Source organism: Aotus nancymaae, unplaced genomic scaffold, assembly GCF_030222135.1.
Source record: "Aotus nancymaae isolate 86718 unplaced genomic scaffold, 86718_ANA_hifiasm-v0.15.2.pri h1tg000003l, whole genome shotgun sequence".
Classification (NCBI taxonomy): domain Eukaryota; kingdom Metazoa; phylum Chordata; class Mammalia; order Primates; family Aotidae; genus Aotus; species Aotus nancymaae.
In genome coordinates, this window is record NW_026988414.1 from 8,881,391 (window position 1) to 8,905,872 (window position 24,482).

The 24,482-nt window shown below is 43.4% G+C and overlaps 2 protein-coding genes across 5 annotated transcripts in view; one reads left to right on the top strand and one right to left on the bottom strand.

The window, feature by feature from the left end:
- The window catches only part of STRBP (spermatid perinuclear RNA binding protein), a 178,523-nt gene extending 171,042 nt beyond the window's left edge, over positions 1-7,481 (top strand). Inside the window, exon 18 of the mRNA XM_064378218.1 lies at positions 6,985-7,481. Within this exon, the coding sequence (XP_064234288.1) occupies positions 6,985-7,004 (20 nt within the window). The 3' untranslated portion in view covers positions 7,005-7,481. The remainder of the gene's footprint in view (positions 1-6,984) is intronic.
- The window catches only part of RABGAP1 (RAB GTPase activating protein 1), a 174,271-nt gene continuing 153,317 nt past the window's right edge, over positions 3,529-24,482 (bottom strand). For all 4 annotated transcript variants that reach the window (XM_012458174.3, XM_064378169.1, XM_012458173.3 and 1 more), the window contains 7 exons: positions 19,807-19,899; positions 19,264-19,374; positions 10,506-10,610; positions 9,561-9,644; positions 8,498-8,569; positions 6,563-6,760; positions 3,529-5,235 (listed from right to left, as the gene is read on the bottom strand). In XM_012458174.3, coding sequence (XP_012313597.1) covers positions 5,113-5,235; positions 6,563-6,760; positions 8,498-8,569; positions 9,561-9,644; positions 10,506-10,610; positions 19,264-19,374; positions 19,807-19,899 — 786 coding nt within the window. In that variant the 3' untranslated portion in view covers positions 3,529-5,112. The remainder of the gene's footprint in view (positions 5,236-6,562; positions 6,761-8,497; positions 8,570-9,560; positions 9,645-10,505; positions 10,611-19,263; positions 19,375-19,806; positions 19,900-24,482) is intronic.

The following is a 24,482-nucleotide window of genomic DNA, read 5'->3' on the forward strand; positions in this document are numbered from 1 at the left end:
TTCATTTTCAAATCTGGGAATAACATCACTTAACTCGGGGGTGTTCTGACAATTGGAGGGAGAACACAGAAGAGTGGAGAGCTCAGCAGCCTTGGTGAGCCAGGCACTGGACCCACCGCACAGATAGGAGAAGAACTCAGGAAGGTTAAGTGAGATGTGCGCCCAAGCGCATAGCCTGGGCCTTGAACCCTGAGTTTGTGTGTGTGTGGCTTGCAGTACAGTGCTGTGACAGTTCATACCCACCTGCTGCTTCCCATCGTCATCTTTAAGCAGCCACCCTGCTGGCTGCTGACAGAAGTACGAGTCAACGTCCCAGCCGTCTCTCCGAGCCCATGTATCTTCACCTACAAAATCCTATCAAATGGGGAGGGCAGAGAACTCAGCACGCACGTCTGTTGTTGTTCTGGGAGTGGCTCAGTGCCCCTTCTGGGCGGCTCCAGTCCTCATGCCTGTCTGCTCCAGCTCTGTTCTTTCTTTCATCACCCCCCAAATGAATCTTAGAAGAGCATTTAAATCCCAGTGTCAGAGGAGTCTGGCACGTCTCTGAGCAGTGAAGTGGCTCTCCCAGGCCAAAAGGGGCCCACGTCACCCGCTGCGCTTCCCTTTGCACAGCCTCTGGTTTTCACAACTGCTGAGTCAGCTCAGACCTGGGAGTTGTGTTCTGGGCTTACTCGGGGAGCCTGTGGCTCTTCACTCCTCTTACTACTCAGCCCTTGCCCCTGGGACTTTCTTCAGAAGAGGTGCACTTTGGGGCTGACAGCTCTTGCCTTTTGGTCTGAGCCACCGCCTCCCCACTGAGAATTACCAAGGCCCTGGAAATCAGCTTGGGTTGCAGCAAGGCCTCCCAAAGAAGGTCCACCCAGCCTGCGGTGCACGCTCGCAGACCTTGTGAGCAGCCCTGAGGGCACCGTCAGGGAAAACAGGTGCCCAAGGTTGGAATCACAGTCCCAGTGGCCCAGCACAACTCTTCCTGCCACAGTCCCCTCTGACCACTGGCCTTGATTGCCCACTTCCCTCACAGCCAGGCTTCTTAAAATCTCTACTTGCTTGTCCCTGCCTCCTGCCCTCCTATCCTCTACTAGAGTGGCCACTGTCCTAACAACCTTCCAGCTCCCAAATCCAATGAAGCTTTTCCAGTCCTGCCCTCATCCTCACCCCAAGGGAGCTCTTGCTGTCTCTAGCCGTCCATGCTCCATTCTCCATGTCTTCTCTACTGCTCCTTGAGTGGCGGCTCCTAGTCCTCCATCTAGCTCTTGCTTAATCTGTGCATTATCTAGCTTCAGCTTGCTTGAGCAACGGTTCTCAACCAAGGGTGATTTTGCCCCCTCAAGGGTCAAAAAATACCTAAAGACATTTTTGGTTGTGCCAGCTGGAGTGGGTTATGTGCACTAGCACCCAGTGCGTAGAGGCCAGGGATGCTGCTGGCATTACACAGGACAGACCCCCACAGCACAGAAGTTATCATCAACCAGCCAAACCATCAACAATGTTGAGTTCCAGACACCCTGCGCTAGAGACGCCAAAGCAACAACTGAGCAGCGGTAGATGATTGCCAGTGTCTCCAACTGCAAGTCCCAGGCTGTTTCAAATCTATACACGGACAGCTAAATTTATCCTCCTGGTGTGTGTCCTCACTCACCAAATTTCACTGACTCTGTTCTCCATTCCTTATTCTACCATCTATCAATCACCTCTGCTCATACCCTAATTTCTTCTCCTCCTGATTCTTCTTCCTAAAGGATCAGCAGGCAACTGCTCAAAGTGCAAGCTGGCTTAACCCGTTTATGCCTAGTGTTCCATTATCGCAAGCTAAGCTTGTGGAAGTTAGTTAGTTATATCCTACTGCTCAAGGTCATCCCCAGAGTCTGATTCTTCACACACAAAAAAAATTTGCAACCTCTGGCATAAATGGGTTAAAACTCTCCAGTGACGACTAACTCCCTGGCATGGCCCCAACCTAATTACCCAGTTTCATGTCATCACTCCGCCTCAAGCAGATTTAACTACTGTCCTTCCCACCTCAATGCTGTCCTCTTGCTTCTCTTCTACCTAGCAAGTCCTTTAGATGTCAGTCACAACTGTCACTGCCAACTAACAGTGGCAGTGTTAGTTTGTCCTCCTGCAGTTACACATACCTTCCCACAGGATCCCACGCACCTGTACACGACTTACCACACGGTGTCACTATTATTATTCTAATTTCAGCCTCAACATAACTAGGGGACCTCCCCCAAAGCAGGAGCCTCATCTGAGTCGCTTTAGGCCTGTGTGCCAAGACTGAATATGTGTGGACTCCTTTTCTTGGGCCAGTATGCAGCTGCAGGGATGAGGATTTCTGCTGAGTCCCTACACTACTGAACATGGAACCGATGGGACAGGTAAAGCATGGAGCAGGCAGATCCAGAATGTGGATCCCAGAAATATGTCCTCCAGCCTGCAGCCTATGAGCATCAGAGGGACCCCAGCTGGGCTCTGGAGCCACAGTCCTAGTTTTTGCAAGAGTTCCCGCCAGGGGCTGAGCCCTATGCTAGGCACTTTCCTGGTTTCATTGCAGTGGAGAAAAGACAGGGCGGGGCCCACTTGCTTGTCACATGAATATACACGTGCCGTGGAGGTGGCTTGCTGCATCCATTGCTCCATCATCTACATTAGGTATTTAATCTATATCCTATCTATCCTCTATCTTCTATCTATTTTCTAATCTATCAATCAGCTAACTATCAGATAATCATCTGTCTATCTTCCCTTCTTCTGGCAGGCATGAAGCTATAGTGTGCTCAGGCTGCATCCATTTAAAGGAGGGCAGGTCAAATGGGGAGGAGGAATCTTAAGATTAGGAAAGCATCGTTCTTCTTGCTGTAGAGAAGGGGGTTGAGGTGGTGAAGAGGGACAGCATAAGGCCTGGGAGCCTCATCTGTATGGCACAGGGATGTGGAAGGCCAAGCAATGAGAAGAAAGAGGCTCTGAAACGATAACTCCATGTTTTGTTCTAAAGCTTTTAGCAGACCACAGCTGACCCCCAGAGTGCTCAGCCTGCCTTTCTATAACTTTCCCCTGCACATGTACATTTTGGCCTGGAATTCCCTCTTCCATCTCTGCTTGGTGAGATGCTTTTGCCTTTGAAGGTCTAATTTGACCCTTACCTCCTGTAAGGCTTCCTTAAACCTCAAAAACACAAAGTATCTCTCATCCTTGCTACTACAGCACAAGTTATTTCTTCTTAGAAAGGAGCAATGTTCATCATGAACATAGAGGCATCAAAGTCATCTTCTCACCCCATGCGGCCTGTCACACCCTACCAGTCCACACGTCTGAACAGGAGGCTGAGGAGGCCACCTCACGCTCACACATACCTCTCTGACAGCACAGATGGTGGTCTTCTCTGACTCTGCTTCTGTGTGCAGGGGGTGGGGGGAAGAAGTGGAGGCGTCAGGAGCACATGAGGATAAAACTGGTTTTTACAAAGCAATGCTGTTTGTACCAAAATATTTAATGAATATACTATTAAAATAAAACCAACAAAAGAAATAGTAATACAATTTTACTGGTTTATATTTGAATTCATAAAGTTTTTGACACACTGAAACTACCCTAGCACAAGGTCCACACACCTAGCATTAGATGGGCTTACAGCTATTTTGGTAACTGAACAAGAAAGACACAGAAAGCAGCAAAGGGGATGGTTGGTGGGGAGGGTGTTGCCCCTTGTTACCTCCCTTATCACAGATAACCTCAGCAAGCGTTAGTACAGCCAGTAAGAAAAAGAGCTACAAAACAACTCGAGTGTCTTTATATACAAAACCAGTGCCTCTTGTAAGCAGCCACCTCAACACTGAACGCAGAGAAGAGGACAAAATCATCTGCGGTCAGCCTGTCAGCATATCATATATAAATTAAAAGTCAAAGTTTATTTTTTTAAAGGTGCTAAAATCTCCATTCCATAGCTTTGAAGTGAGAACTTGCAGCCCATCTGAACAGTGGGGTTTGCACCCAGGCATACTCTGAGGAGGGCCCACAGGCCCAGCCCATCAGGGAGGGACCAGGCCGGGAGGATGGAGAGCCTGCAGCATGTGCCCCCTGTGCGCACACTTACAGACACGCAACTCAGTCTTTCTCATTTGGACAGCCTGTTGTGCAAAAACACTAGGAATCTTGAAGTCAGGGAGCTCTTGCACAGCTCCCGTCATGTCAGGGAGGAGAGCAGAGCCCAATGAAACTTGAGTGAAATTAAGTGCTCAAATAACCACATTTATAATTAAATTGTGCAGATCGGCAGTCCTGGTCTAGAATTTAAACACTGTCAACTGGGCATGTTGGGAAAAATATTTATATATATACACACACACGCACACACACACACACACACACGACACATTAAGCAAAATAAGATTTGTCCATGTTATAATCCAGTCTCACAGTCAGTCAAGTCACCCACCCCAGCCTTTTGAAGTCATTTGGCAGCTAATGCTAAAAAATAACAGGAACTATGAGAGTTGCATAGAATTGATCAGAAACATGAATAATGCCAAACCCAAAACCTGTGCATTATACAGCTTAACAAAACTAGGTGGCTTCAAATGCAACTATGAAATCCTCCTATTTAAAACAAAGTGCTTCCCCATGTCTACCTGGGGGACCTTCTGCTGGCATTGAAGCAGAAAAGAATTATTTGAATTTCTGATCCCCTGCCCTGCCCCTACAATATATATATATAATATGTATATTTTTTTAAAAAAATTAAAGGTTTAGAAAAAAAAAAAAAAATCAACGGACTGTAGGATCCCCTTACTCTGATCATGTAAACTCAGCCTTTAGGCTGGGTGAGGTGTTGACCTACACGGGGTGGAGGCCTGGGAGGTCACACTGAGGAGTGATTAGAATTCTAGAGTGTCCAGAGCATCGGCTGAGCTAGCAGGCCTGTTAGTATCAGTAGTCTTACCCCAGAGGTTGCCTGCTTCACAAGCTCTGCTCCAGTGACCTACCAACATGCGTCTATGGATCTGACTTAGGTACATTCTGGTCCTGGGACAAGTCACAGAATCACACATCTGGCCAGAGAAGGCAACAAAAGGTGTCATGTTTTCCGAAGGTGTCGGGAGGCAGCAGCTGCTCTCAGCAAGTCTCTTTCCCTTGAACCCCGGTTGCCGTCTTTATGGAGCTCAGTGTTCGGTTAAACCACGTCTTCTTGGCTGCCTGTACCTCATTGAGGGCAAGGCCTAAATGGTGCTCCAAGTCCTGCAAGAGGGACAGTGCGCATGAGGATGCTGGGCTCGCTGTCAATGACACTGGCTCCCCAGAGGAGAGCCAAGACAAGAATGCAGTCTGTTTACTCTGGAGAGGCCTCGGGAAATTTCCCCAGTCTCAAACTGGCATAGAAATGCCTGGAATGCCTAAGGATTTGGGAGCTTTTAGTTAGGCTCTAATTTCTTGCCTGGTCTATTTATTAAACCAGTCTTCTACTTTCATGTCTCCCTCTTCTGTCCACCTAATGCATACCAGGCAGACAGCTTCTGCTCTACTTCTGATGCCATCATTTCATTTTGGCAAAAATCTTTAAACTCCCTAGCATGCCATTTGAGATGCTTCACAATCTGGATCCACACACTCTGTTCCAGCCTTAGCACCCTCCATCCCCTACTGCCTGGAAAGAACTCCTGAGGCTCCTGACTGGCCACTCTCCTCCTCATGCTGCTGGGCATGCCACTCCCTCTGCCTGGAATGCTCACTGTTCTCTTGCTCCTGTTAACTACAACCCCTGTGCGTTCTTTGATCACAGCACAGCTACTGCTGCCTTGGTGATGCCTTTCCTAATTATCCCGGGTAGTCGCACTATGAGGCCTTAGCTTTGCAGTCCCAGACTTATAACAGGGCCTGCCAAAGAGCAGATGCTCAGTGAAAGTGTGCAGTGAGGGAGAATCAGCCCTAAAGCTTTTATCCTGACCTTGGTTCCCTCCATAAACAGTGCTTAGTGTTTAGTGGTGCTGGTAGACTTAGCCAAGCATATAAAGATGACCAAAACAAGCCCTAATTTCTTTATCAGGAAAGGAGGCTCAGATAAATTAGATAGTATATTCACAGTCACAAAGCTAGTTAAATGGTGAGAACTGGAACAATAAAAACTTGCATTTATAAAGCCCCCGTCATTCTGCCAAGCCTTTTGTGTACACTGTCTTACTTAGTCCTCAAACCAACTCATCAGATAGGAACTCTCATCATTTCCATTTGTAGATAAAGAACCTGAGATGCAGGGAAGTTACTAACCCAAGGTCAAACAGTTCAGTGGCAGAGCTGTGTTTCTAAAGCACTGTCTTCTCATCCCATCAAAAGATTCCAAGCTTTGTGTATCATTCTCCATGTGACAAGGTGGAAATTCCTAAGACAGGCCAAGTACTGAGGAGATATCCACTGGCCAATAACAAGTCCTGTACTTCTTCCCATGAGAACTATGATCAAAGTTTGTAAGGTAGGGAAAAACTCAAACCATAAAGATAATTTCTGGGGTTTCTAGTCCACATCAGGAAATCCAGCCCACAAGCAGGCGTCTGAGTTCTGTTGCTGTTACCTGTATCTTACACTCAGCTTCCACCAACTGGAGTTTGGTCTGTGCCAGTTCTAGCTCCATCTCTCTCAGTTGGTTCTTGAGCGTCTCCTTCTCTTCATCTGTGTCCTCATCTAAAACCTCCTTGGTTGAGCTTATGCCTTTTACACGCCCTTCTTTGTTGAAAAATTCCCGACACCGCTCACAGTCATCCACTTTTTGCTGAAATTGAATGTTAGATGTGAAGAGGCAAAGAAGAAGAACTGGCCCTTTAGGGTAGTGTGAACATACCCTTTGGGGGACACCAAAAGACAGCTTGTCTGTTGAACACTACAGTTTCTGAAAACCTGTCCTCTCTTTGTAAACTGGCAGATAACCTACTGGAAAGGCCACTTAGTATTATATATCTAAAATAAAAATATTATTGTCTTGATTCTTTCTTCTAGGAACCCAGGCTGAAAAATGAAGCTGTGACCAGATAAAAATTTATGTACAAAAATGTTCACTGCAGAATTGGAGACAGGCAAAAAAGTGGTGGATACACTATTCAAAAACAATTAAATATTAAATATACTGTGCTATATTTATATAAGGAAGTACACGGCCCCTAAAAGGTTTTTGAGGAACTTTTTATAACACTGAAAAATGGATGCATGCTGATGGAAAGAAACAGAACACAAAAATGTACATAAACTATGGTTACAAATAAAATGTATCCCACATTTCATCAAAATAAGATGCCATTAACTGTAAGAAATATCATTTTATGTTCTTGAAAGAAAACATTCTGCCGATTAAATCACAAAAAGCCAATTATAAAATATCCCACTTTCAGAGATGTGAATGTGAAAAAAATGCTTATCTTAGAATGAATGAAATTTTATATGTTAAACACAGAACAAAGACTGAAAGAATACACCCCCCAGTGTAATAATGATGTCATATGTGGGAAATGGATCCTAAGGGTTTTTTCCTCTTACTCTTATTTTCCAAATTTTCTGCAAGAATATTGAAGTTTTAGAATCAGAAAATAAATTCTATTATAAAAACAGATCTGGTTAAATATTAACTATGATGGAGGCCAGTGGCATCTTGCTCTAGGTATAATATTGCTTTGTGCAAACATGGCCATGAGCCCAGAACTTTCTTAAGTTCATGTCTTGTGAGTTGTAAATATGCTGGTGAGGTACCTTTCAGGAAATTGCTTATCTTAGTAAAATTTGACAAGTACTCTAATATAGGTAGAGCTTAAAGAAAGATAGCACCACATTATAAAAGCTCCTAAGCTGTCAACAAAACACTGAACAATTAAAGTTGTGAACTGGGCACAATGGTGCCCACCTGCAGTCCCAGCAGCTCAGGCTGAGGTAGGAGATCACTTGAGCCCAGGATTTCAAGGCCAGCCTGGGCAACATAGTGAGACCCTGTTTCTAAAAATAAAATAAAATAAATAAATTAAGGTCCTCACTGTACTTGGATCTGTTATAGCAGAAGGCATGAACTCAGTTGTGGAATGTCTGTTCTACAGAACAACACTGGAGAGTGACAAGTCACAGCACATGATTCTGACCTCTGCGCTCCCACCTCTGACCTCTGCACTCCCACCTCTGACCTCTGCACTCCCACCACGTCAAGCAAGCCCTATCACTTGCACGACTCCTTCACCTCAGCATCACACTGCTGGCATTGACTGCCTTACAGACATCTGGAAATCGTGGGGCACTTGCACTTTGAGATCTAAAGCTAGAGCTTGTTTGGTTTCATCTGTACACCCTTCCAGAAAAAACAGCCATAATGTTAGTTGTCAACTTACTGAGCCAGGACCTGTGACAGGTGCCTTATCAGGTATTGCTTAGATTCTCGCACTTTTGAAATCAACTGCCTCCCCCTAAAACCTGTTTATACAGCCATAAAATGAAGTAGGTGGTGTAAAATCTTTTTGGTAAAGAGAAGTCTTACCCGAATTTTCTCAATTTCCACCTTATTGGCTGTCTGCTGCTTTTCCAATCTTTCACTCAACTGAGAACAAATCTAAAGAAACAAATATAAAACAACAATCTCTTGAGCAATTGTAATCATCTGCATAAATCTATAGTGGAAGCTGGAATATGCAAATTGGAATTAACACAGTAGTAAACAGGCTGCTACCGCTCACGAGGGGATATGAAGTTGATGGGTGAGCAGAGGTTCTTCTAGCTATGCCGCCTCTGCATTCATTGGCCTAAGACTTGCAGAAACCAAGTAGCACCACACTCAGTGGCCAGTGGTTTCTGAACACTTGCCAGACTCACGAGCCAGCATGAGATCCTAGTGTAGGAATGAATAAGACCATTCAGTTATGTTCTTAAAACTCAACCAGTTGGCCAGGCGCCATGGCTGACGCCTGTAATCCCAGCACTTTGGGAGGCTAAGGCAGGCAGATCATGGGGTCAGGAGATCAAGACCATCATGGCAACATGGTGAAACCCCATCTCTACTAAAAATACAAAAATTAGCTGGGCGTGGTAGCGCCCACCTGTAGTCCTAGCTACTTGGGAGGCTGAGGCAGGAGAATTGCTTGAACCTGGGAGGTGGGGGTTGCGGTGAGCCGAGATCGCCCCACTTGTACTCCAGCCTGGTGACAGAGTGAGACTCTGTCTCAAAAAAAAAAAAAAAAAAAAAACTCAGGGAGAGAACTGGTTTAAAACTACATATAAACAAATGTTCGTAATTCTGAATCTGAAATACACCCCAAAATATACTGGGGTTTTAAGCACCTACTATGTGCTGGACACTGTGTCAGGCACTCTACAAACATGGTCTTTTTGAATCCTCATCAAATCCCTCCCAGACAGGGATGATTTTCCTTAGTTTACAACTGAGAAGATGTGAAGCCACTTGTCAATGCAAGGGGCAGAGCTAGGATTTGAAACCAGAGAGCCTAAGCATTTGGTTTGTGGGGGGGTAGCGGTGGGAATACATTTTATCCAGAGAAACAGGGCTTCCAGACTATACAGCTCAATCCCAGGGTACTGGAACCTACCTGCTTATAGTCACCAATGATAGAACTGTTTTTTTTAATCTCAGATTCTGCCTTGTCAAGTTCCCGACGGCACATTTCTTTTAACTGCACACATAAAAAAGCAAAAGTGCATATGTTAACAGAAAAATAAAGGAAGTTCTGCCACCAACCGCTCAGTGCTAGGCTTCCCGAAAGGTGCTGAACCAAACCCTGGAAGTGCTCTAATTCAGCTACTTCCTTCCTTCAATCTTGGCAGCACTAATCCCCTGTTTCTGATGCAGGAGAAGGAGAGAACAGTCAAAACTTCCAAAATTTCAGATCAGGGCTTCTGCTGAAGGTCTTTCCTGCCAGGACAAGCCAACTTGTGGACATCCACTGAGACGGCAGCACAAACCAGACATAAACCAAAGAGCTCATAAGAGGACTGCAGATTTTCAGCATCTCATGATTTATGTAGAAAGGGCTTTGCCGTCTCTCACCCAGCCAGTCCTGCCTCCCGGAGGACCAGGGTGGGAGAGGGGAGGGAGGTTGCTCTAGGGCATACAGCACCCAGAGCTCTTCCTGTGACTGCAGGTCTGTGTCTTCAGTAACTATGGAGCACTGGCTCAGAACAAGACTTCCTGAGCTTGCTGTATGAGGGAAATAGCAGAGGGCAAGTAGGGAAAGAGCCAGGCATTATATGATGTGTGCTTTCCTTCTGCAGAAATTCTACCCCCTCTTCTTTGTTACACTCAGAGGCCGATACACAGAAATTTTCCTACCCCAACAAAGAATGGGCTTTGACCCACTGTCTCCTCCTAGGCTTTAATTAGGAACCACTGGACTTTACATAGTAGGAGAAAAAAAGGTCTTTGAACAGAAACTGAAGCCAGCTGTCTCCAGGTTTTCTCATTCCAACAGTAAGCCACGCACTGAACTAATTCCCAAGTATTTGCAAGACAGAGGAATGTGAGAGAGTTCCCTCACCTGAGCAGACTCTTCTTCAAGACGTCTTTTCTCTTCTTCTGCGTCAATCAACTTCTGTTTGGTCATCAGCAGCTCCTTATTCAGAGCATCTGCCTTTTCCTCAGCCTGAAACATTTAAGGTATGCTGTTGCAAAACAAGAACAGAACTGCAAAGAGTTTACACTACTTAGCATAATCCCATTTTAAGATGATGGGGAAACTGATTCAGAGAGGGGAAATTATATCCTCAGGGTCATCGCAATGAGAATACACTCATGCAGAAGTGCCTGGCCCAGTCTCTCGCTCAGAGGTAGTGCAGGGCAGTAGTTAGGAGCTTAGCCTTTGGCATCAGACAGCCTGGGCTCAGTGCCCATTGTTCACTAACCATGTGCCACTTGGACAAGTCACTGAGAACCTCTCTAAGCTTCCGGCTCTTCATCTGAGGGATGAGGCATGAAAAGCATTCAGCACAGTGCCTGGAATACAGTTAACACCAATAAAAGGTAGCCATCATTTTTATTATTAATAAACTGGTTTTCTTTCTCCAAACTGTGTTTCCTCTGCTTCATCCAACCCATCTGGCATTTTTCTCTTGTTATTACCTGATAAAGCATGCTGCCCCTTTCCTGGCACTTTTTCTTTCTCCATCCCAGTCTTTTTTTTTTTTTTGAGACAGAGTCTTGCTCTGTTGCCCAGGCTGGAATGCAGTAGTGTGATCTCAGCTCACTGCAACCTCCACCTCCCAGGTTCAACTAATTCTCCTGCCTCAGCCTCCCGAGCAGCTGGGACTACTGGCACATGCCACCATGCCAGCTAATTTTTTCTATTTTTAGTAGAGACAGGGTTTCACCATGTTAGCCAGGATGGTCTCCATCTCCTGACCTCGTGATCTGCCCGCCTCAGCTTCCCAAAGTGCTGGGATTACAGGCGTGAGCCCCAGTATTTTTCTAAAGCGTGCAGAGGCATAGTGAGCATATCTGTGAGTCCTAGTGAAAACAATATACTTTTGCCTGACATATGAGTTCCTGGTGCTGGTCACTCAAGGACTAACCACAGAGGGTCTCTGCTGGACTCCTTATGTGGATGGAATTTCCCTGAAATTCTGATATCACCTAAAGTCATGTAACTGAGCCACTGAGTTTTTCCAGTATAGTCTACTTCCTTTCCTGTATCTTCTTTGGAAGAAACAGGTTCCAGAGAGCTGGGTCCTTAAATGGAGAACTGAGAATGGCATGATATGCAAATTCCAAAAGCCATTAATTACTGGCAGACTGCACATGCATGCAATTAAATGCGGCCCTGCAGTTATGTCCTTTGTGGGGAGTACCTTATCATCTCCTTCTCCAGCTCAAACCCAAGAAGCAATCAAAAACGGAAATGAAGAGAATCAAACAACAGGGAAAACAACTAGTAAGGAGAATGAAGTCCTGTTAAAGATTCTACTTTACTTTAACCAATGGAACAACCTATCCTCTCTCCCTTGGACTCGGTTAACATCTTTTGAGCATGACACTGGAGCATGTGCTACACGCTTATGTTCTGTCCTTTTCTCATCATCACTACCATGGCAGATGACAATTAATACTAAGACTGCCTGATGATGAACTGGGTCTTCTAACTCAACAATCTTCCCTGCCCAAGTTTATAAAGCAGTTAGGTGGGAAAGTGATTTCCCCAAGCTCTCACCAGCATGTGGGATAGCTGGAAGCTGAAACCAAGTCTTCTGACATTGAGCCCAGCATTTGCACCACTACTCCTACAGCTGACTCTCAATGTCATGCCAATGGGAAAGTGCACAGAGGATACTGGCCCGACCCAACCAGGGACCTCTAATGGCACCACACTCACTGCACATTCTATTTACATCAGCATATGAGGACAGGGCATCTGGTGATAATAAACACAAGTCCAGACTTCTTCCAGGCACAAAGGATTAACAGGGACCAAAAGTTCATCCTCCTACTATAAACAGAAAACTGGATAAAATCAGCTATTTTTGGACACTGAGAACAATAAATGCAGAACTGAGGTTTCTGAAAGCAAAAAAAACCAAACAAGGTCCTACTTTCACCCTGGCCTTCTGCCTAGGTTTCAAGCAGAGCATGAAAGCCTCAAAGGCTTAAGGAGGCAGTTAGGAGGTCAGGATGGCTGGAAGGCATGGGACAGGGCTCTGGAGAAGAGGGAGCTCTAGAGTAGCTTATCAGGCAACACAGGCGATAAATGAAATAATGAAAATATCCAATTAAACCAAAGAATATAGAAAGAGAAAAAAATGCAAAGAGGACAAATAGAAAACAAATTACCATTTGGACAAAACAAAACCCATTTTAAATATAAAGACACAGACACATTACAAGTAAAAGGATGAAAAAGATGTACATACTCCACAATACCATGAAACTGGACTGGCTACAGAAATGTCAGATAAAGCAGATTTCAGAACAAAGCATATTACCAAGGACAAAGAGGGACATTTCATAATGATAAAGAGTCACTCCATTAAGAAGGTGTAACAATCCAAAATGCATGCAGAAATTCAAATTACATGAAACAAATCCCTACACAACTGAAAGAAGAAAAAGAAAAATGTACAGTTAAGAGTCACAGAAAATTCCACTGTGCTCTCTCGGTAAGGGACAAAACAAGCACAGAAAATCCAGTTGTTCTATGTAAGACTTGAACTATCAATTAATTTGACCTAACCCAGTACACTGCACTCATAACATAACATACATACTTTCCAAGTGCATGTGGTACGTTCACCCAAATAGACTATATGATAAGCCATAAAATAAGTAATAATGTATTTTAAAAGGATTAAAATCAGACAGGATATAATCTCTGATCACAACAGAATTAAATGAAAAACAACAGAAAAGTTTCTGGGAAAAAGAATAGTTGGAAATTACATTACATACTACTAATAAACTTAACATAAGTGAAAGAATAAATCACAAGAGCTGAATGCTGAATATCACATGAGCTGAATGAAAATAAAAGGACAACATATCAATGTGTGGAATACAGCAGAAAATAGTGCTTACATGGAGATTTATGATTTTTCTTTTTTTTTTTTCCCTTCAAAGAGACAGGGTCGAATTCTGTTACCCAAGCTGAAATGCAGTGGTACCATCATAGCTAACTGTAACCTCGAACTCCTGGGCTCAAGCAATCCTTCCATCTCAGCCTCCCAAGGAGGTGGGGCTACAGGCATGTGCCACCATGCTCAGCTATTTTTCAAAATTTTTTTGTAGAAAAGAAGTCTTGCTATGTTGCCCAGGCTGGGCTCGGACTCTTGGGCTCAAGCAATCTTCCTGCCTTGGCCTCCAAAGTGCTGAGACTACAGGCATGAGCCATTGTAACTGGCTGAGATGAATAACATTAAATGCTTATTTTAGAAAAGAAGAAAGGTTCAGAGTTATTCAAACTTCCTCTTTAAGAAGCCAGAAAAAGCAAATAAAACCCAAAGAAAGTAAAAGGAGAAATAAAAAGCAGAAATCAATGAAACAAGACAACAGAGAAAAATCAATAAAACTAAAAGCTGAATTTTTTTTTTTTTTCTGGGACAGGATCTCGCTCTGTCACCCAGGCTGGAGTGCAGTGGCATAGTACTTCAGCTCACTGCAACCCCTGCCTCCCGGGTTCAAGTGATCCTCCTGCCTCAGCCTCCTATGTTGCTGGGACTATAGGCACATGACACTACAACTGGCTAAGTTTTGTATTTTTGGTAGAGACGGTGTTTTGCCATGTTGCCCAGGCTAAAGCTGGCTTTTGAAAAGATTGACACAATTGATAAACTTCTAGTTCAGTTGGTTATGGAAAACAGGGAAAAAGATAGAAATGATGTACATCAAGAATGAAAGAGGGAACATCTCTACAGATCTTAGAAACACTAAGAGAATAAGGAAATACAAACAACCTTATGTGAATACACTTAACAAGATCAAATGGATAAATTACTTATAAGACACAAATTATAAAAACAGACACATAAAAAATTAGAAAATTTGCATAGCTCCATATACAGAAAAAGAATTCACCATTAATTTCCTGCAAAGAAAATTTCAGGTCTGGGCCGGGTGCGGTGGCTCACCCCTGTAATCTCAGCACTTTGGGAGGCCGAGGCGGGTGGATCACGAGGTCAAGAAATCGAGACCATCCTGGCCAACATGGTGAAACCCTGTCTCTACTAAAAAATACAAAAATTAGCTGGGCATGGTGGCGTGCTCCTGTAGTCCCAGCTACTTGGGAGGCTGAGGCAGGAGAATTGCTTGAATCCAGGAGGCGGAGATTGTAGTGAGCTGAGATTGTGCCACTGCACTCTAGCCTGGCACCTGGCGACAGAACAAGACTCTGTCTCAAAAAAAAAAAAAAAAAAAGAAAATTTCAGGTCTGCATGACTGGAACTAAAGATTTAATCAAAGAACAATCATATACAAAGTCTTCAAGAAAACAGGAAGTAACACTTCTCACTTCATTTCATGAGGCCAGCATTCTCCAATAACAAAACTAGACAAAAACATTAAAGAAAACTCCAGACAAATATTCCTTATGAACATGTAAATATTTAATAAAATTTAAAATCTTTAATAAAAAATAGAAACTCCAACTGGAGTTTATTCTAGGAATGCAAGGTTGGTTTACATTGAAAAATCAATTTATTTCACTATATTAATAGAATTAGGAGAAGAACCAAGTGATTATCTCAATAGACACAGAAAAATCATTTGACAAAATTCAATACCCATTCATGACAAAAACTGTCAGCAAACAAGAACAGAGGAGAATTTATTTCCTCAACCTACGCTACAAAAAAACCTACAGCTAATGTCTGAAACAAGGCAATGATGTCCACTCTCACCATGCAGCATTGTTCTGAAGATGCCAGTTAGTGCAGTGAGACAAGAAAAAGAGAGGCAGACAAATTTGAAAGGAAAAAGAACTGTATTCAGAGATGATATGATTGTATATGTGGAAAATCCAAAAAATATATTAAAAAGCTACCAGACTGACAAATGAGTTTTTACAAGGTCACAGGATAAGAGGTCACAACACAAAAACCAACAGCATCTCTAGAGACTAGCAATAAACAACTGGGAAACGAAATTTCAAAGACCATACCACTTTACAATAGATTAAAATATGCACATGTCTTGTAAATTGAAAACTAAAAAACACTGCTGCTGAGAGAAATTGGAAAAGACCTTAATAAATGAAAGTTTTAACATGTTCTGGATTGAAAGCCTTAATTGTTATTCAGATGTCAATTCTCTCCAAATTGATTTACAGATTCCATAAACCTCACTCAAGAGCCAGAGGCTTTTATTTCTAGAAATTGACAAGCTGATTCTAACACTGATATAGAAATACAAACAACAACAAAGTCAAAGAACTCACATGAACTGATTTTAAGATTTTTTTTATAAAGCTACAGTAATCAAGGCAGTGTGGTACTGGCTTAAAGACAGACACACAGATAGATGGAGCAGACCACAATCAAGAAGTGAACCTGCACATTTAGGATCAATTGATTTTTAATAAAGGGGCCAAACTAATTCAATGGCGCAAGTTCAACAATCTGCTCAAGGTCACAAAACTAGTAAGCAGCCAAGCCAGAGTTCACATCCTGCCAGCAGGTGGGCTCACCAGCCAGTTTCCTTCACTCTCACGTCTGTTTCAACACAGAGGAGCGATCCTGCTAGAGAGAACTCGGACATGGTCCTGTCAGCTCTGCAGGGACCTTTCATAGGTTCCCTCACATCCTTTCAGCACCAGTGTCAGGTCTAGTCATCACTCCCATTTCATACAGAAAGCTTGATTGGGGTCACCTACGGATTAAGTGGCTGACTTGGAATTTCTCCACAGCTGCTGTGTGAAGAACAGCAAAAGTGACAGGTGATGAATAACAAAAGTGATGTATAATCAACTGAAAATACAAGAGGGCTCTGCAAATTTTAATGCCTCACATCAGAGCTTTTCTCTGAGACACAGGAAGGAAAGAGCTCAAAGGAATGAAGTTCTTTCAAAAACTTAAGTCCCTAAAGTAAAAATATAATGAAAGGGCCCCACAGTCCTCCCTTCAGTGAGGAAGAATCTAGCTGATTTTCGGTGATGACTCAAAAGAAACTAGAAACTAGAGAGAAGTCTGACTTGGGAAAGGAAAGTGAGTGTGGGAAAGGTGTGTCTCTGCAGCATTTTGGGTGACTGCAGGATAGGCCCTGGTGTAATGCTCCCGAGCCCAGCAATCAGCAGGGGCTCTCCCCGCTGCCTACTTAGGAGGGTGAGCTCTGGTGTCAGGCCTTCAATCTGAGGGCTTGGCCACTATCCGAGGGCTCGGCCACTAGCTGATCTGTATAATATATTTAACCTCTTTTTGCTTCAGTTTCCTCCTCAGTTAAACGGGGATCATAATCACATCCCTTCTACAACATGGGCTACTCTGAGGATTTGACAATATGTAGAAAGCATGTAGAACAGTGCCTAGCACTTGGTAAGTCCTCAAGAAATGTTAGCTCTTATGTCACAATCCCTGATCCTCATGTTTTTGATATAGTTATGACATCAATTCATAGCTCCTTGTCCCGTATTTACTGTGGAAACAGGGTGGCACTGTAAAAAAAAAAAAAAAAAAAAAAGAAAGAAAAAAAGCCTGGGCATTCTAGTTCCAAGGGCCTGGCTCTGCTTCTTCCTGGGTGCCTTCACCTCAGTCTCAAGTTTTATAGCTATTAAAAAAAAAATCCTCATCCATAAATGGAACTTATGTTACTTTCCTCTCAAGACTGAGGTAAGTGTAAGAGAGATAAAAGTTTAGTAAAATGCTTATCATAGTGCCTGGCACCACAAATCATCAATAAATGGGGGCTCATATTATAATTTTTATTATTTTGCACTCCTAGTATCAGGAATAAAACCTAGTTCTCTCCCTACTGTGTCAGGATAAGACAACTTGAAAAAAGGTTTATACTGTTTAGGGGCAGGTTTTAAGAACATAAGTAGTCGACAACTCACTAGTGGGTGTCACTGTTAATACTGGGCCTATAAGAGTGGAAAATGCAACAGCTCACACTAAAAATCCACTTGGAATTTTAGCCTAAGCTGCCTCTTAATTTCATTGTAGGACACCAAGGCTCCTGTTCAGGACTCATATGTTTTTTCTTTTCCTTTTCTACCTCATTTCTGCATGATCCACAGGTGCTATGAGGACCATGTTAGGCGCACACCTCTGGCCCTGCTTCAGCAGTCCCTCTTCCATGTACACCTGTCTCCCTCCACTCACTAGGCAGAAATACCTGAGCAGGGAGGGAATGATCCATATAGTGTTTCTACAAAGAGCAACAGAGGATATGCTGGGAATTTGCACTGTAGGGAGGAACCTCAACCCTGATGAGCAGACTATGGTAAGCCAAAAAGCCATCAAGAGAGCTCAGGTTCTGGTCATTGAGGGCTAATGACCTTGAAACATTCTCCCTGCAAAAACTGGAAAGAGGAGCCTTCCCCATTATATGCAGTTATTTGTAGATGACAAGCAGAGGGAGCTAACACTGCCTGTGCCTAATTTTTTTTATGATGCTTTCATATACATCTAATTATATAATTCTCGCTATACCCTGTGACATAGCTATTATTCTACCACCCTTCATTTTTACAGGGTGTCTGAGATGAGCTGAAAGTACAATAGCTGACATTAGAATCCAACTCTATTCTACATTTTCTGAACTGGTAGATACTGTGATCTCTATCTCACTTGTTAACCACTTTAAGAACCTGATGAAACCACAGACTTTCTACCTACAAGAATTGAATGAAAGCAAGGCTTTTCAATGAGATGCATGAGTACAGAAAATTTTCATAATCTTCTGGTGGATGTCAAGGACATCCTGAAATTCATGGACCCTATGGAGTTCAGTGCATATAATGTAAGATCACGTAAAAATCCTCAACAGCCTGAGCCCATCCCTAGAACTTTAGGAAACCAACGAGCAGAAAGGTAATCCTAGGAGCCTGGCAGGGAAATCTAAAGGGTTGGTAAACTACAGTTCAAGGGCCAAATTCAGCCTGTTACCTATTTTTGTAAACAAAGTTTTTAATTGGAACAGAGCCATGCTCATTCATTTGCATATCATCTATGGCTGCTTTTGCTAAGTAGTAGCAATGGAGACTGTAGGGCCACAAAGCCTCAAACACTTACTATCCATCCCTTTACAGAAAATGTCTGCGAACCTCTGACCTAAATCAAGACTGAGAGATTACACCACTTCTTCCAAGGTTAGTTTGTAGTACAGAAAATAGAAAAAGGCTTCTGCCAGGAAAGACATCATTTCAAAACGTTTAAGATTAGAAGAAGCAAAGAAAAATGAAACATCTGCCAACAGAAACTCCTGATGAAACTGCAAGTTGCTGAAGGTACTGAGCTGCATTCCAACTGCCAATGCTTTTTCAACAGGCACCAAATACGTAGGATAACAAAATCTCTTCTTGTCTGAGGTGGGGAGGTTAAGGAAATTATAATGATTAAATGCTCCCACCAATTATAGTAATGTAAAAATTAACCACCAGGTCTCTTAATCAAATGTTTGGGAAAGGAGCTCAAGGAGACAACAGATAATTTCTGATAAAAAGGAGGAGAAGTGACACTGATAAGCAAGTTATTTCACAAGAGGGAAACTTTATAGGCGGCTGGAATAACAAACACTAAAATTTAAGGATTTCCCCTGAGGGGAGAAGTCAAGTGTCTCACTGCAATCTTCCCGATCTTTCTCTTCAGACCCAAGGGACTTACGTTATCCAGGTCCTTCCTTAGTGCAATCTTGCTGGTCACCAGTTCATGGGCTAAGTCATCGTTTTCCTGTTCCAACCTCATGTTAGCTTCTTGTAGACGCCTATTCTCCCGCTGAAGGGTAGAAAGAAACCAGTTACAGACACATAAAAATCAGATGGAAATGACAATTTCTCAGGGCTAAACCTCAAAATAAATTTCTAAGTCCTATGGAAGTAAGAGACATGGCTGGACCTGATGTGTTTCCAGATCAACAATTTCTTATTTTCTAGCTCCATAAAGAAATACTTAACTGATTCAAGTGACCTTGTCAAGTGGCTACTATTTACTAACTGTGACGAAAAACCACTGAACTGTAACAAACAAGGCAGCTGGTTTCAAGCAAAAACAGATCCTGCTTGCTAATTTGCAAACTGAAACTGAAACTTGAACCTACAAACAAGAGGAACTGAATTTTAAAAAGGACTCAGTAAAGCTAGTTACAGGCACAATCACATGAAATAAAAGGCTGGGAGCTCATCACACGTGGGGCATAAACAAACAAACCTCAAATCGCTCGATGGGGTCTTCTTGCTGGGCCTGTTGTTCCCTCATGGTGTGATATTCCTTCTCGTATTTTTTCAACTTCTTCTGACTAATCTGTAGGATAAATCACAGGGCAAATTAAGAAGTATGAGAAAGTAGTGGGTGCTTCAGTGCCTGCAATGAAGACCAAGACTTCTGGTGGCCTGGGCAATCTCAGTCATGGACGTGGTGTTTTCTATTTTTCTGGAGAGAAATCATCAGGGTAGGGTATAAGCCCAGGACCCCAATTATTCAATGCGTTCAGAGTTCTGCTGGAAATGTTTGGTTCCTAAGGCTTTAACTGACAGTATTAGAATGAACACCTACAGATGGCTCCTCCTATGAGTTCTGGGTCCTATCTGTCCCTAATAATAATAAGCCACCATTTTATTTAGCATCTACCAGCACTGCTGCTAAATGCTTTAAATCTGTGAGGTGTGCTATTCTCATCTTCCTCTTACAGGCAAGTTAACTGAGGTATGAGGAAGCTGGTTATGAAACTTCACCAAAGTCATACAAAAGGGACAGGGAGATCTGGGATTTGAGCCCTGGCAGTTGTACTCCACCTGAAGTCCTCACTATCCTAGCACCTCTCTATCCCCTTTCCTCTCTCTACCTCCTCTGTGCTGCTTTCAAACAATTATCTCTACCCTTAAAAACACAGCTCTGCTGACTACTCTGCTTAGATGCCCTCTCACCCCATCAGATTATTGTTCCCTTTCTCTCAAGCCTTTTCTTACCCACCATTGCAAACCACAGGCCTGTATCTTCACCTCCGTTGCTTCAAGACCGCCCCCTCCTTATTCTAAGTCAGGCCTCTGCTCTGATTACTCTATGAAACAATCCTCCTGAAGGTCACCAGTGGTGTCTTTTTACTCTGTCCAGTGGGTCTTACATCTCCCAACTAAACTTCAAAAACTCCTGGACTTTTTTTTTTTTTTTGAGATGGAGTTTCACTCGTTTCCCAGGGTGGAGTGCAATGGTACAATCTCGGCTCACCACAACCTCCACCTCCCGGGTTCAAGTGATTCTCCTGCCTCAGCCTCCGGAGTAGCTGGGATTACAGGCATGTGCCACCACACATGGCTAATTTTGTATTTTCAGTAGAGATGGAGTTTTTCCATGTTGGTCTGGCTGGTCTCGAACTTCCGACCTCAGGTGATCTGCCTGCCTTGGCCTCCCAAAGTGCTGAATTATAGGCCACCGCGCCCGGCCCAAAACTCCCTGACTTTCATGCTTTAACATGACCAATCCACTCTGCTTTCTTCTAGAAAATCTTTTCTCCCTTTATTTTCTTGGCTTTCCTTCTACCTAACAGGTTTCCTCCCTTTACTTGTTGGCTCCGTCTCCTTCTTCAAGCTAAACTATAAGCAAGTGCAACATACCTTCCAGATGCAATTGCTGTTTCTTTTCCTCTTTGAGACAGAAAGAGATAGTGAGACAGAGACACTGAGAGAGAGACAGGCCTTTTTTTTTCCCCTCTCACCCAAGCTGGAGTGCAGTGGTGTTATCTCAGTTCACTGAAGCCTTGACATGCTAGGGTCAGCTGATCCTCCCAACCTCAGCCTCCCAAGGAGCTGGGACTACAGGCACACACCACCACATCTGGCAGATTTTTACTTTTTTGTAGGAATGGGGCTTTGCTATGTTGCCCAGGCTGGAGACTATCTTTCCTTCCTCTAAACAGCTAACCTTTTCCTATGGTATTTTTTTAAATTGCATGTTCAAAAATTATTAGATAGAATAGAAAAGTGATAAAAACAGATGTGTGTAATTTCAAGACTGGTTATGGCTGGGTGCAGTGGCTCACACCTGTAATCTCAGCACTATGGGAGGCCAAGGCAGAAGGATCACTTGAGGCCAGGAGTTTGAGACCAGGCTGGGTAACACAGCAAGATGGTCTCTACAAAAAAAATATGAAAATAAGCCAGGTATGGTGGCATGGGCCTATAGTCCCAGCTACTCAGGAGGCTGAGGTGGGAGGATCCCTTGAGCCCAGGAGGTTGAGAATGCAGCAAGCAAAGACTGCACCACTGTGTCCCAACCCGTGTGACAGAGAGAGACCCTATCTAAAAAAAAAAAAAACCAGAAAAAAAAAAAGAATGAGTATAAAGCTAATGTTCATCTCTTCTTGAAGCTTCAGTAATCAGCACTAAAGTCATGACTCGGAAATCTACCTATTAATCCCCAGGTCCAGGTAACTATGATTCTCAGATCTACTCCACTCCAACTTTCTTATTTTATAGATGAAGAAATAAGACCTAGAAAGGGGAAGGGATAGGCCCACATTTGCTGCGTGTTGTTGTCAGTGTCTCCAGACACTCAATGGGAGAGCGTGTTCCCCTTCCACTAACTGTGGACACCTCCTCTAGTTAGGCTGTTTGCAGGTCTGCTCTATTCCTGGATCTGGCTGCTGCCCAAGGTTAGGCAGCCAGAAAGACAGCATTTTGCTCCAGCTGACATCTATAGAAAGATGCTCATTCATCACCTGGGGTGAGGCCACAGATGGAGAGGGACATCTTTAAGCTGAGATCTTCTGCAGTTTAAGGCCAATGCTAGGGTAAACTTTTGTTGTGCACCTAAGTGACTCACAAAGAAAGCACCCAAGTAAATTGTCTATGCTATCAGTAAGTGTACAGACAATCCTAACAGATCAATAGTAATGGAACAGAAAATAAATGAGGTTTGTGGGCAGAAAACACTTCATCCCAATGCTTTTGCATTCTGAGTAAATTAAAGGGAGGGCAGCGGTTATGAGGTGCCCATGGCACTTTAATAGAACCTTTACACAGACCAACAACTCATTTGCATCTTGCATTCTTATGATAGGATATGGGTATTTCATTTCCATGTCTTCCAATTGAATATGAATTATTTTTATAATTAGGAAAAACAGAAATGCTGTTTAATTATCATTTTCATAATTATCCTCAGTTTCTCTAAGAGCTCTCCTTGTTTCTCTAGCTGATGGTCTTCATTTACTTCTGAATCAGTCCTCAGGGGTCACCTCTTAGGAATGGGTGTACACAAAGCTCTGTCATCTTCATAGACTTTGCTGGTCCAGAGTCCTGACTTCTTCACCAACTCAGTCTTTTCCCAGTCTTCAGCCTCATCTGTTCTCAGTCTCTTTCTCCCTCTCTCCCTTAAACCCTCACCACAAACACAAAATCAATAAAAACACCATAGCTTCTCATGGGTTCACAGTTGATGCTAACTTATGCAGGATGGGTGGCTACATACCAAAGCCAACTAGTTCAGGCTGCCTCTAAGGCACCAATTCCAAGATGAAGACTGATGCCTCAAAACTGAACGGTTAGCCAGAAGGTACCAGCAGCAGAAGGAGCAATATAAGCCTCCTTTTGAGGCCGTACCTGAGAGACCAGCACCTCTCAGTTTGCCTGTGACACGATCAATGTCTTCTCCAGGCCAGAACTGTCTCTCACTCATTGTTGGCCCTTGTCCATGCATAGCGAGTACCCAGAAATGCCTGCTAAAGGCCGGCGCAGTGGCTCACGCCTGTAGTCCCAGCACTTTGGGAGGCCAAGGTGGGTGGATCACGAAGTCAGGAGATTGAGACCATCCTGGCCAACATGGTGAAACCCCATCTCTACTAAAGATACAAAAAATCAGCCGGGTGTGGTGGTAGGCACCTGTAGTCCCAGCTACTCAGGAGGCTGAGGCAGGAGGATCACTTGAACCTGGGAGGTGGAGGTTGCAGTGAGCCGAGATTGCGCCACTGCACTTCAGCCTGGGCAACAGAGCGAGACTCCATCTCAAAAAAGAAAAAAAAAAGAAAAAGAAATGCCTGCTAAATTACTGAAAAAGGACTCTCTCTCCCCTGCACTGACTTTTCTTTTGAATGGAAATGGTAATCAAAGTGGATATGCAATGCAAGCATGTTCCTTCTGCCTGAACAACTTCACACCTGGCTCACTCCTATTCGCTTCTGGGATTACAGTTCTAACACCCCTTCTTTAGCAAAGCCTTCCCTCATACTCTCGTCTGTCAGGCCAGGTCTTTCAGTTATGTAACTATTCTCATAGCATAAAGTCAATTCCTCCATGGCACCAATCCAAGCTCACAATTACTTAGGTTCCTACTTAATTGTCTGTCTTCCCACCAGGAGACAGGCAACATCTGTTATGCTTACTATTGCATCTCCAGTGCTCAATGCTTGGAAAGTAATTGGGACTCACAATAATGGGATTTTAAACAAATGAAAGCCAAAGGCTTTCTTTTTACCTTAATAAAGATGCAGTAGGGACATTTATTTAACCAATAGTTGAGCACTACTATGTGCAGTGGCATTAGCAATATAAAGAAACATATAGATGCTGACGTACAAACTCCATGAGGGCAGGAACTCCTATTCATTGTGAAATTCCTAACGCGTTTCATACAGTAAGCATGAAAATGCTTAATGAACAGAGACTCAGAAGTCCAAGATTCATTTTCTCTCTTACTTTTAACTTTTAATTGAATTCGGGAAGCAAGGGACGCTACGGATTTAGACTCAGAGCTCTGAATCATTCCCGCTGTTCACTGATTCCTATCAGAAGGCTTTGGATATCACAGCTTCACACACAGAGGTATTTTTGCCCTCAAAGAAGATTAAATTTGAAATTCAATCCTTGTTCTGTTTAAATATACTTTCTTGG